General features: G+C 35.1%; 1 protein-coding gene across 1 annotated transcript; it reads left to right on the forward strand.

The window, feature by feature from the left end:
• The first annotated feature begins 1317 nt into the window (after positions 1-1317).
• LOC106874868 (uncharacterized) lies at positions 1318-11429 on the forward strand. Its single transcript, XM_089360640.1, has 5 exons — positions 1318-2000; positions 4575-4696; positions 5909-6798; positions 7560-7839; positions 11021-11429. Exons 1-5 carry the CDS (start codon positions 1800-1802, stop codon positions 11163-11165), a joined length of 1638 nt encoding a protein of 545 aa, XP_089216766.1. The 5' UTR covers positions 1318-1799; the 3' UTR covers positions 11166-11429.
• The last annotated feature ends 2492 nt before the right edge of the window (positions 11430-13921 follow it).

A 13921-nucleotide genomic window follows, 5' to 3' on the forward strand; every position in this document is an offset into this window, starting at 1 on the left:
AATCTGATTTGACAGCCTTTTTCATGAAGTATTAATTTCAGTATCAGCAGTTGAACTGTTAATGCAACCATGATGTTTTAATGGTCTGATGACCTAGCTTTCTTTATTTGCATTAATTTGTGAATATACAATTGTATTGTATAATGCATGAAGAATGTTTGAAACAGCTGTAACCTTATAAAAGCTACATGGTTAAATGGATCTATATTCACCTCTATCACCTCCTGACTTTATATGTTTTATATGCTCCTCACAGAATAGTTCCATTGTACGGATTTTCTGGGTTTTGAGTTACATAGACACTTCATATTATATTACTCTACTTCGCCTGTCTTTACGTTCTGAGTTCAAATTCCGCTGAGGTTGACTTTGCTTTCCATCCTTTCGAGGTCGATAAATTAAGTACCAGTTGCGTACTGGAGTCGATCTAATCGACTGGCCCCCTCCCTCAAAATTTCGGGCCTTGTGCCTAGAGTAGAAAAGATTATATTACCCTATTTTTTGAAGGCGGTGAGCTGGCAAAATTGTTAGTATGCTGGGTAAAACGCTTAGTAGCATTTTGTCCGTCTTAAAGACGTTCTGAGTTCAAATACTGCCGAGGTCGACTTTGCCTTTCATCCTTTCGGGGTCAATAAACTAAGTACCAGTGGAGTACTGGGGTCGATGTAATCGACCAGTCTCCTCCCTCAAATTTTCAGGTCTTGGAACTATAGTAGAAAGGATATTATATTATCCTTCTTTTTGAATCGTTAGCACGCCAGGAAAAATATTAAGCGGCATTTCGTCCGTCTTCGTGTTCTGAGTTCGAATTTTGCCGAGGTTGACTTTGGCTTTCATCCTTTCGGGGTCGGTGAAATAAGTTGAGCAACAGGGTCAATGTAATCGTCTAGTCCTCCTCCCCCAAATTTCAGGTCTTGTGCCTGTAGTAGAAAGGATTATTTCACTCTATTGTGGACTGATAGCCGACCCCATACGGGAACCTCACTGTGATGGCCTCAAGATTCTCTGAATTCATATCTTATACTACTTATATATATATATATATATATATATATATATATATATATATGATGCAAACAGGAAAAATTGAGTATATGTATATTTTTATTAATATTTAGCAGAAGTGCAAGAGTGACTCAAGGTCCGAGAGTGTTGTGCATTGGCATTCATATATGTTTGTGAAGTTTAGCAAAACGTGAGGAAAGCTAAGCTACTATAGAAGTTCTTTATATTACTGCCATAATAGAACTATTTCTCAAACCTAACTACAACTATCTAATAAGTTCGTTTAAATAACAGTTGTACCTACACACGCGCGCGCGCACACACACTGATACAGAGGGGAAAAATTAACGAAAGCGGGACGGGAGAACGTAGTTAGCAAAATGAATTAAAAAAAACAAAAACGTCATTGGGCTTATGGTCTTTTTTTAAAACATAAATTTCGAAAGATCAAATTCACTCTGACAGACATATTCACTGAGTATACTCTAAATACTATTTTATGTTTAATAAATTCCTGTTTGATACAGACTGTGTTACCTAAAGATGATTAAGGTAACATTTTCCAAATAAGAAATATAGATACGTTGTGCAAGTGCTTATTATATGCACTTAGGCGTTGAGCTCTATTCGCGGAATGTATGTTTATATTGTAAATAGTCATATTTGAGCTCTATAGAGAAATGGAAAGAAGCCGAATTTCAAAGTGATAATGAAGAAACCTTCAAATAATTCATTCAGATTTATAATGTCGTTTATTGATGGAAGTTTGGTAAAAAACGAACAGAAATTCCGTGATGGACAGCGCACTTTCCTACTTCGCTCAGTATCTGTGCAACTTGGAGAAATTTGATGAATTCAAAAATTGGCTTGATAACTTGATCAAGTCTAAACCATTGTTATTTGAAGAGCTAAAAGAGGACGAAGATTTCATATTTTGTATTATTAGTTTACGAATTCACGAAGAAAAATTCTGCGAAGCTTTTGAACTAATTGAGGTAAGTCTTATCAGCTTATAATGACATTAACATTTTTTTTTAATGTTCAAATGATGTCTTTGGCAATCGGGACGAAATGGAGAAATCAGTTGATGTCTCTAGTGTCGTTCTCATAGAAAACTTCCCATTATCAGCTTGATACTATAATGATATTGTTCCTGCCCATTAGTTACATCGATGCAAATTAGCTTTATTAATAATATTCTCCCGATTTATTTGAAACTAAGGTGCTCGCTCATTTAAAAATGGCGTACATCTTCTTTCAATGTATGTTTCTTGTAACTAAAATATCAACACTTTTCTAATTTCCTCGCTCAATTTAAACATTGCAAACTGATTTCTTCCTATTGCTCTTCAAATTGTGACGATCAAGTCGTTTTTATTCGGGTTTTAAAAAAGCATTTTGTTTATATTAATTTAAAAATTGCTTTACGTTTCTTTTACATAATGAGAAACTGGGAGCCTCCTATGGCGATTTCTCAGAATCCTGTCCAATTCATTATTCGTTTTTATTCACTAATTAAAAAAAAAAAAGGTCCCTCATTGCAACTTCTTATGGTAATAGTATTTAGCGTTCCTAAATAAATAGAACATTCTCTCATTCTTTTGCGTTTCAATCTTTTATTTGTCTGCGGCCATGGTGAGGGGCACCTGCCGCAAATGTTTAGTTGACCATATTGAACCCATTATTTAATTTTTCGATATCTATTTGTTGAACTGCTAGATTACGGGGCATAAAGAGACAAAACATAAACAAAGGCACGTATACACACACCTACACTAAACCTCAGAACTCCTTAACCAAACAATAATGTTGGCGCATATTCTTTTTCATTTATTGCCTGTGATTTCCATATTGCTTTCTTACTGAGACAACAAAATAATATTAACGATTAATGATTTTTAAAACGCATGAAAGGCAATTTAGTCCCACCGCCCAAGAGAGCATTCTTGTAGAATCGAGTTGGAAATTATTTAGTCTGCTAAAAACCGTAATTTCTTGTGATCTCTATGTTTTAAGTATCGTAGATTACGAATCTATAAAAGCTAATTTAAAAAAAAAGACATTTTAAACATCTAAGATTATGATTCCTTAAAATTACGTGTAACAATTCTGAAGAAAAGAAATCGAAAAAGAGTCAAAACTGAAAAATTATGGAAGGAGAGGGAAATCTTCCTTTTTTGCAGATTCATAAAAATTACGGCTTTTGGTGTCCCGCATAATTTCCGACGCTATTCTACAGAAAGACCACCCCCTAGCAAATAAATTTGTGTCTACGAATTCTTTAAGACTCAACAGAGCAATCGAACTATTTCACCCCTGCGTAACAACACACTGGTATTGTATTCCTCCGCCGCTAGCTTTTAAAGGGTAGAGGAACGCAGTACCAGTGTGTTGTTACGCAGGAGCGAAATAGACTACCCTGCTACTAGGTCATGTCCTGACTTCGTGATTTGGGAATATTTTGTAAAACGACTAAGAACGATTGCAATGTTTACAATTCAAATTGTGTGGGAGTGCTTCGTATGTCGTAATGGAAAAACAAATGAGTGAAAAATAATTGAATTGATGCGAAATATTTTTCCAATTTCAATTTGCTGGTCTCGGCGCAGGCGTGGCTATGTGATTAAGATGCTTGCTTCCCAACTATGTGGTCTTGGGTTCAGTCCCACCGTGCGGGTCTTGGGTTCAGTCCCACCGTGTGGTCTTGGGTTCAGTCCCACCGTCTCACAATGCCTAAACGAAATATCAAAACACAACATTGGTATATGTATAGAATAGAGTCGGAAAAAGCTTTGCAGTATTTTATTAAATTAAGATGTGAGTTTTATTGTAGGTTGTAATTACTGTAGAAGAGTACGGGTTGACAAAATAGTCTGTACTTGGTCGTTTGACTTGCTAGAAATAGCAGCTAAATCTCCCCTAGGCGATCTTTCGGTACTAGATCCCGTAACTTCCGGTCGTTGTGCGCACGCATACTGAATACATTATCGTATAGTGTGTTTATGTTTTTAAATGACTTGAAAATATGAAAACACAACATTAAATAGAAAAAAAAAAATGAATGGCCCACTAAACTCAAACCTTCTCCCCTCAGATTCATACAGTTCCCAAACTTTAAACACATAAACATACTATACGATAATGTAATCAATATGCGTGTGCACAACGACCGGAAGTTATGGGATCCAGTACCGAAAGATCGCCCTGTGAAACCATGTCCAGCCATGGGGAAATATCTTGTTTGAAATAGGTGAGATTTGGTGATAGGAAAAGCATCATGGATCTAGTCGGTTTGGCTGCCAGCATCTATTCTGTTCGAACTGATTTCATATTCAGTGTAATGATACACTTTTATTGGCTAATGAATGATGTAAAAATCATTTTCGCTATAAATCAATAAATAACTAGTTATTAGCAATTTGATAATTTTAGCCAATTGTAAGCCACATTCATGCCTATTTCCATAGTAACAAGCAGAGCATGAGAACTCTTTTGTCTCTTCTTTCTGAATTCAGCCAGTTTTCGTTTGTCGTTATTGCATACTTTTTAAGAAATGATTTCTTTTACAGAATGGAAAATTTACAAACCCAGAAAGATTTATTTCACTTTGGGATAAAGCTCACTATAAATTAAAAGAAAAAGAAAAAGGTTATCCGTTAACCTCGCTTCTGCGTTTCAGGAGCAGAAAAAAGTAAGTTATGTTGTCTATTTCCTTTTGGCATTTTGATACTTGTTTCTGAATCTCTCCAGGTCATTGCTCGCTGAGATGTAACAGATTCTTACTGAGGTATGCAAACAAGGTAGGCATAGGCTGTTTTGGGGAGTGGATTTCTTCGAGAGAGAACATGAGAAAATAATCAACCCCAGTACTACTGGATTGGTACTTTAGTTATCAACCTCAAAAGAATGAAACACAAAATTGACCATGGAAGGATTTGAACTTGGAGTGCTCACAGTCAGATTGAATACCATAAGGCATTCTGGCTGATGTTCTAATAATACTACCAAGGCACCATGTATGCACATGCACCAGTCCACATATATATTTATACATATACACACATATTTAGTATATAAAATGATGTCCTATGCAAGGGGTTGGATTGAAGAGAGGAAAACACAGCAGAACTGGTGGAAAGCATCTTCAAATGCAGTCACTGCCTTTAAGACTGCTACTCCCATGTGAGCCTGTGCAGCCACAGCAGACACTCTCGTGTGAGCCTGTGCAACCACAGTAGACACTGCACTGCTATCAACAGCTGACACAAAATTCTCCAGACACAGATCCATGGTCTTTGGTTTTTCAAAACCAACAGTTTCCATAAACAGACAGATAAATAGATATAGATAGTAGTACATGATGATAGTTTCAAATTTTGGTACACTGCCAACAATTTAAAGGGAGGAAAATAGGTGATTATATTTATTCCAGTGTTCATCTGGTACTTATTGTACTTATTTTATTGATCCTGAAAAAAGTGAAAGGCAAAGTTGACCTTGGCGGAATGTGAAATCAGAATGTTAAGAGGTGATTTTGCAATTGTAATATACCATAAAAGCTTCTTTTTTTTTTCCGCAATGGGAACAGTTAAACTCTTCCTTTCAATCCACTTGAAACAGTTTTTGATGACAAATATTAACCCAACTCTACTAATTGTTCTGCGGCCCTTTACCAGTTCTGTCTTTTTTGTTACAAAATGGTGTAACACAATATAGAACACAACTGTAGGATCTGTTATTACTGTGCGATATAAAATGGAGAAGTGATGTATTGTACAATATAGGAATTTGAAATCATTTATCCTTTTGTCTTTCAAAAACTATCATTTCTTCCTGTGGTTTTAAACACCATATGACAATTCTACAGTAATATTAATTGATTTTTTTGTTCTTTTTTGACTAGACATCCACCACCTAAAAGTATTTGTCCAAGTGGTAAGAGGCCTTCAAGTAACTTACCTGAACATGCTCGTCAAACATTAAAACAGTGGTTTGATAAACATGCTGATTATCCTTATCCAAACGAAAATGAAAAAAAACAATTGGTGGAACAGAGTGGTTTGATATTATCTCAAGTGAAGACTTGGTTTGCCAATACCAGACGTAGAAAAAAGATAACAGCACCAAAATCAAATTTAAAATATGGAAAGATTATGAAAAATTACCATCAGTATAATTGCTCCTCACAAATATTAACTGATGATGTTCATTATGCTTTAGATACTTCTATGAAGAAAGTTGGGTTGTATCCTGATGAAGAGAATGTTGGTCAGATAAAGATGGCTAATAAAAAACTACAGGACCAGTGTTTGTTTAAAGTTGAAGAATCTGGAAATATTTATAAAGAAGATGATATTATTTCAAAAGAGATAGAACAAAATAAAGAACATGGTTACTGCTTAGAAAATAAAGAAATGAAAATCAAGTCAGACACAGAAGATTCTCATGAAACAAAGCAATTAAATTCAATATTATTTGAAAATGCTTATCTTGTTTTACAAACCCAAAACTTTGACATTCCAAAAGAAAACAATTTTTGTCACTTTGTTTCTGAGCAGAATGTAGATACTGTCGGAAATGCTTGTAATACTTATAACTTACCAATAGATGGTGAATATCCCGATAATTTGAACATCCTTCAGAATTGTGCAGAAATTAAAAGCATTGAAAATGATTTATTTCCAAATGAAAGCAGTGAAGCTGTTACTTTTATTCCAAATGACACAGTTTTGATGCCAAATATTAACCCAACTCTGCCAGTCACTCTGTGGCAATTGCCACTTCTACCTCCAGGTTTGAATTTATTCTATTTTAATATTTCTTGTAATATATCTTAGTCTTTGATTCAAATAAACAATTTACTTCCCTTAAAAAGTGGTAAACTTATTTACAAAATATTTTTTCATGTTTTTCATTCAGTTTTATTTCTCTCAGTGCTTTTTCTTTAGATCTCTAAGATTTTTCCTCATTTAACCTTGATTAAGTTCTTTTCCTGGATCAACTACCTTTCATCTTCCGGGAGGCAGGGGGCGATGAAATAAGAACCAGTCAAGAGCTCATTATCCTTCTCCTCTTCATCATCATTTAATGTCTGTTTTCCATGCTGGCATAGGTTTGGACAATATGACAGGAATTGGCAAGGCCAGTACCCACACCAAGTTCCATAGTCTGATTTGGCTTGGTTTCTACAACTGGATGCCTTTCCTAATGCCAACCACAAATTGAACTGGATGCTTTTTACGTGGCACCAGAGTTGATATAATTGCTTATATCTCTCACTTCAAATTTGGGATCTTGTGTCTGTGGGATATGAGCTGTTTTGACACAGACCTTTTGGCACCACCTATTTTGGTGGCATTTATTCAGTGCTGACTTATTTGACATCTACATTATGCATAACTGATTTACACAAACATTTACTTTCATTAAAAATAAACACTACTACTAATAAATATTTTGCTAAATTTCATGATCCTTTTAGTAAAGTATTTATTTACTCCATATATTTTTCTCATTGCTGTCTTTTATATTGTCACATTTTGCTCAATATCTAGATTGCCTGATGCCTTTTACCAACCAGAATATCACCACAAACTCAAATTGGCAGACACCTGACAATTGTAAATTTATTTCTGACCTTAACAATACTTCATTTATTCACTGTGACCAAACCTCTCAATGTGCTGATAGTAAGCAGTTCGTTCCTGATACACCCAGAAAAAACAGCCAACAGACAGAATATGATGTTTCAGATAATGCAAGGAACATGATGTCACATGAAATGTTGAATAATTCACATCAAGATAACGAAGATCCAAATATACATAATATAAAGTAAGTAGTTTTCAATCAATTTCTTTTTTTAATTTTTTTTATCAATTTCATTAACATCAAACCGTCTAGGTTTAGTAGTTAGGTTGTTACACTCACAACCACAAGATTGTAGCTTTGATTCTCAAAGACAACTACAACAACAACAACAAATTCAGACTTTAAAAAAAAATGTAAGAAAACTGAAGAAAACTTTACACATTATAGGTGGTGCCTTGTGTTCTTGAGCAGAACACTTCATTTCACATAACTCCCTTCCATTTACATGTAGATGAGTAACCTCTGCGATGGACTAGCATCCTATCCAGTGGGAAAGGTTGTGATCTCATTCACTTATACACCATGGAAACAAAGTCCTAGTACAGTTCTATATTTAAGAGATGAGGAATTATTTACATTATTTACATTATCTACATTTGACGGATATTCAAATGTGAAAGCAGTGATTAATGTAAGTAGCCGACGTCTGGAAGACTCCGAAGAAGCCGTACTGAACAAAGGTCTCAACTTTGTGACAACCATCAAGCGCATTCCATACTTGGACATAATAGCCCCTATTGAAGAGATAGCGGTAAAGATACCGAAAGCTCAGGGAGATGAACTAAGGTGGAAGGTGAGACAGGTACTGGAGAAAGCGAAACTTCCCAAACCAAACATCACTAAGGAAGAAAAGTTCGCTATCAAAAGGCTACAAGGAGACAGTTCCATCATAGTTCTCCCAGCGGACAAGGGAAATGCTACAGTGGTGATGAACAAGTCTGACTACTCCGAAAAATTGGCAAGTCTTATAAGTGATGGTAGCTACAGTAGAGTAAAGAAAGACCCAACTCTGAAAACAGAGAGGAAGTTGTCACAGATCTTGATCAAGAACAAGGATCACTTCACACCAATGAAGTACAGACAGCTGACTCAACACTACAGTAAACTACCACACATGTACGGTCTCCCTAAGATTCACAAGGAAGGTATTCCACTAAGACCTATAGTGAGCTGTAGGGGTTCAGCATGTCATCCACTGAGCCGCTTCTTGGTGGATATAATCAGTCCATTAGCAGGAAAGTCAACATCATACGTGAAGAATTCCATCCACTTCACAGAATTGATCAAGGATACCCCCATTGAATCCAACCAGATGGTGAGTCTAGATGTGATAAGTCTATTCACCAAAGTCCCAACTGGTGAAGCACTATCGGTGATTCAAGAAAAACTAGTGACAGACACCCATCTAAAAGAACGCACTAGTATACCAATAACAAACTTGATGGAAATGTTGACTTTCTGTGTAGAAACTACCTACTTCAGTATGGACACTGATATATATCGACAAGAAGATGGTTTAGCTATGGGTTCGCCATTATCACCGATAATAGCCAATATATACATGGAATACTTCGAGAATTTGGCTTTAGGATCAACACCACTAAAACCAACCCTATGGCTGCGATACGTTGATGACACCTTTATTCTCTGGCCCCACCAGCAAGATGTCCAAATGCTGCTAGATCATGTGAACTCAATAAATCCATCCATACAGTTCACCATGGAAAAGGAACAAAACAATCAGCTGGCATTCCTGGACGTATTAATAACACGCACCGAGTATGGATTCAGGACATCCGTATATCGCAAGCCAACCTTCACTGGACGATACCTTAACTTCAATTCCCACCATCCATACAGAGTAAAGAGAGGAATTGCTCAGTGCCTAAAACACCGAGCAAAGAATATAAGTAGCGATCGTGATACCCACCACGAGGAAATGATCAAGCTCAGTAACAATCTATTAAGAAACAACTACCCCCAAGAACATACTATCTACTCCAATTATGAAGAAAAGAGAGGATGAAACCAATAAACTGTCTACAGTCTGTCTACCCTATGTGAAAGGCCTCTCCGAAAAGATACAAAAGATATGCGGCCCATATGACATCAGGGCAGTATTCAAGAGCAATACAACACTTCGCAAATATCTCCTTCGGGTAAAACCACCAACAGAAGAGAATATGACCAAAAACTGCGTGTACTCCATCCCATGCAGCTGTGGTAGGTTATACAAAGGCGAAACATGTCGCCCCCTCAAAATAAGGGTAGAAGAACATCGCAAAGCTGTGACACGAGGAGATATCAATAAATCGGGTATAGCTGATCATGTATGGAAAAATGGAAACCACCTCCCCCTGTGGGATGAAGTTAAAATAATAGACAGGGAACAACACTGGAAAATACGAAAACTAAAAGAAGCAGCACATATGCTAGGACACAACAACCTCCTAAGCAGACCGAGTGCAGATATGAATAGCATATGGGAACCGGTATTGAGGAAGGATAGAAAAATAATAGATTTATAAGCCTTAAAATTCACCCCATAATTGCCCACGGGCATATGGCGTAGTGGTTAAGAGCACGGGCTACTAACCCCAAGGTTCCGAGTTCGATTCACGGCAGCGACCTGATTAATAATAATAATAATAATAATAATATATTAATAATAATAATAATAGTAACATCGATAGGAATGAGAACCCAGGTTCGAAATTTCCCCAAGACACCTGACGAAGGCTGGAGGGTATATCAGCCGAAACGTTGTGTTAACAACAAACAAGATGAGGACGAATATCCGTCAAATGTAGATAATGTAAATAATGTAAAGTCCTAGTACTTAAGACAGTAACATCCAGGGTTTGATGAATGATGAAGAAGCTGTTTAGGAGGGCAGCAACTTGAAATAAGAAGTGATATAGCTTTGGGGTAACTCATAAATTCTGTATGGGATAACCTCTGTGGTACCAGTGATATGATAAAATATACCTACCTGGAAAGGTTGATGAAAGGAAAGGCATCCAACCATAGAAACCTTGATAAAACTTGAACATACGAATAAGACACAAATTATAGGCCACATTATAGGCTGTCTAAGATGGCTGTAATTCTAAATAACTGCTTCAGTATAGAGGGGGCATGAAGAAATACATCTGATCTACACTGTAAGACATAAAAAGCAACAACTCTTGGCTGATTTTGTTTGTTGTTGTGTGGGTGAGATGTACAATGACAAGATATTGTAAGACCCAGTCAGCCCATGACAGCACAGAAAAACAGAAGTAAATTTGTGTTGATGTTGTTAACATGAACAGTTTATCTTGTGCAGTAGCAGTAAAGTACTTTTTTTAAAAAACACTTTTAGATTATCAACAAGCATACCAAACAGAACCAACATCAACAACAGCACCACCACTATTATAGAGTATAATATTTGTATTCCTCAACCATTAATGGAGAGAAAAGAGTCTCAGACATGTGTGGTAAGTAAAATCATCATCATTGTTTAACGTCCTCCCTCCATGCTGGCATGGGCTGGACAGTTTGACAGGAGCCTGCGGCCATGCTAGAGCAGTGCCTTTTCAGTCGAACAAATTAACCCGAGGACTAATTCTTTGTAAGCCTAGTACTTATTCTATTGGTTTCTTTTGCCAAACTGCTAAGTTACGGGGACGTAAACACACCAACATCAGTTGTCAAGTGATGATGGCGGGGGCAAACACATAGACACACATGTCCAGCATGACCAGAGTCAAATGAATAAAAGAATAAAATAACCGTTTCAAATCTTACTGTATATGCAGTTAACAATATTTTTAAAATGCTTTTAATGTATTAATGCCTATGGAAGGCCCAACTTCACATATAGGACCCAGGGTGATTTTTTTGAGACATTTTTCTTTAAAAGAAAATTACTTCTTATATACCATCAAATATGGTAAGTTTTAATTTCAGCATAGTTTCTAATTTGACAAAGTTTTTCCAGAAAGTTGCTTTTCAAACTCACCATTCACTTATTAAAAAATTGTGATAATTTGAGGCAAGTAGAATATTGTGCTGCAATGACTAGCATGGCTTGAAAAGGGGCAATCACGACAAGTCCTACATCTTAACCCCATAACAACTGTATTCCTTCAATTTTGAAAGTTTACTCCTGGGAAATAATTTGATTATTAAAAGGTACTATGGCTGGGCATTTGAGGTTAAAACTTATAGACTTAGCAGCCGTGTATTTAGTCTACTCTCTTGGCAGAATGTAAAGACTTATCTCACAAAATATTATTTTAAAAATAAGTGCCGTTACAACTCATTTGATGTAGAATTAAACATCTTATCTTTTACTTGTTTCAGTCATTAGACTGTGGGCATGCTGGGACACTGCCTTGAAGAATTTTAGTTGAATGAGTCGACCCCAATACTTGTTAATTTTTGTAAAGCCCGGTACTTATTCTGTCAGTCTCTTTTGCCAAACCACTATGTTATGGGTTATCAAGTGGTTGTGGAGGACAAACATGTACACAAACACACACACACATAATGGGACTGAACCTGGAACCATCTGCAAATGATTCTGTATTCAGAATAACCAGAACTGTATTACAAGTCAACGTCATAAGAATTTAGAAACTTCAAAAAGACATGAAATAATTCCTCTTTGCAATGCTGGAATCTGGGGAAGTCTTTGACTGTTTCTATCCTAAGGGGTTTTTTTAACTCAATATTTACACACTCGTTATTTATAGTTTTATCTGCTTCAAGATCCAACATTCCAAAAAAGAATTATGACATTTGATTTATATTGTTTTGTTTTGGTTTTGCTTTTTTCCAGCCACCAAAACAAATTGAAGAAGAAATTGCTCAAGTTTTATTAAATCTCTCCACCAACTTATTGGAAAATTCAAATTTCAATGTTAAAATTTAAATTTCATAATTTGTTTACTTTTAACTTTTCAAGCTTGTTTGTTGATATATGAATTTAATTTTCATAATTTAGTTAAAAAACAATGATTTCAGTATGCTTATTGAAATATGGTTTAAATTTTAATTGTCTAATTATGAATTTGGATTTCAACTTAGATAAATATTAACTATTTTGTAATTTTCTCAAGTGGCATGTTGGCAGAATTGTTACCACATCAGACAAAATGCTTAATGGCATTTTTTTCTAGTTAGTTATATTCTCAGTTCGAATGTCACCGAGGTTGACTTTGCCTTTCAACCTTTGGAGAATGATAAAATAAGTACCAGTTGAGCAATGGTGGCAATGTAATCAACTTATCCATCCCTCAAAATTGCTGGCATTGTGCCAAAATTACAAAGTATTTTGTAATTTTCTTTTTTTATTTTTTATATTTAATTGCTTTGAGAACAAGTTAGAGTTGATTTAAATGAATAACAACAATATATTGTTGATTCAATCACTTACACTTTTTTTCCATTTTAATTGGGTTTTATATTCTATAAAAATTATTTGTTTTGATTAATTGAAGAAGGGTGAAGTAAATGCATTTGTCCATTTACTTTTCTTCCATATCTGCTTGTGTATAAGATGTGACTGTATTATGAATAAGATACAGACAAGTGTATGAGCATATGAGGAAATGTATTGAAGTTGTAGGTGTTTTATGTGAGTGTGTATCTTACACACTGGCAAATGTGGTATGTCAGATTTTTTTGTTTTTTTTTCAAAAACTGTCAGATATCTTTTAACTTTTTCTTTTATTTTCCTATAAATTTTAATATTTAACCAACACTTCTCCCGAATTATTAACATTAAAAGTTGGTATAAAACATAGTTTTGAATTTTCTACATGAATAATTTTACATTCTTGAATTTATTTTTTTACAAAAATATTTTGACAAGTGATTTATTTCACTATTTCTAACTCCCGAAGAAAATTATATCTAAAAATTATTGTTTGAAAGTTAATATTTAAATTGGAGTACAACTTTAACTTTAAAATTTCAAAAAAAACTGCTTTATGTGTAGTTTGACTTTGTATTCTATTTTTTCTTGTCCTGTGTGTTTTAATTATTTAAATTTCTCCATATTACTTTCGATTACTTCTTCCAGTTTTGTTTTTCCACCCCTGTAAATTTATGACTCATCAGATTAAAGCAAGCTCTTTGGTTGCGATATTGCTGTTTAATAAAACTTAGAGTTTAGCCAAACGGTAACTGATTGAAAGAAATATTTGATCGACATTTCTTGCAATGATGATGCTATTCATTATAGACCATGCTATTTTTTGTAACTTAAAACTTT

This window comes from Octopus bimaculoides, chromosome 11 (genome assembly GCF_046866305.1).
Source record: "Octopus bimaculoides isolate indiv1 chromosome 11, ASM4686630v1, whole genome shotgun sequence".
In the NCBI taxonomy this organism is placed as follows: Eukaryota; Metazoa; Mollusca; class Cephalopoda; order Octopoda; family Octopodidae; genus Octopus; species Octopus bimaculoides.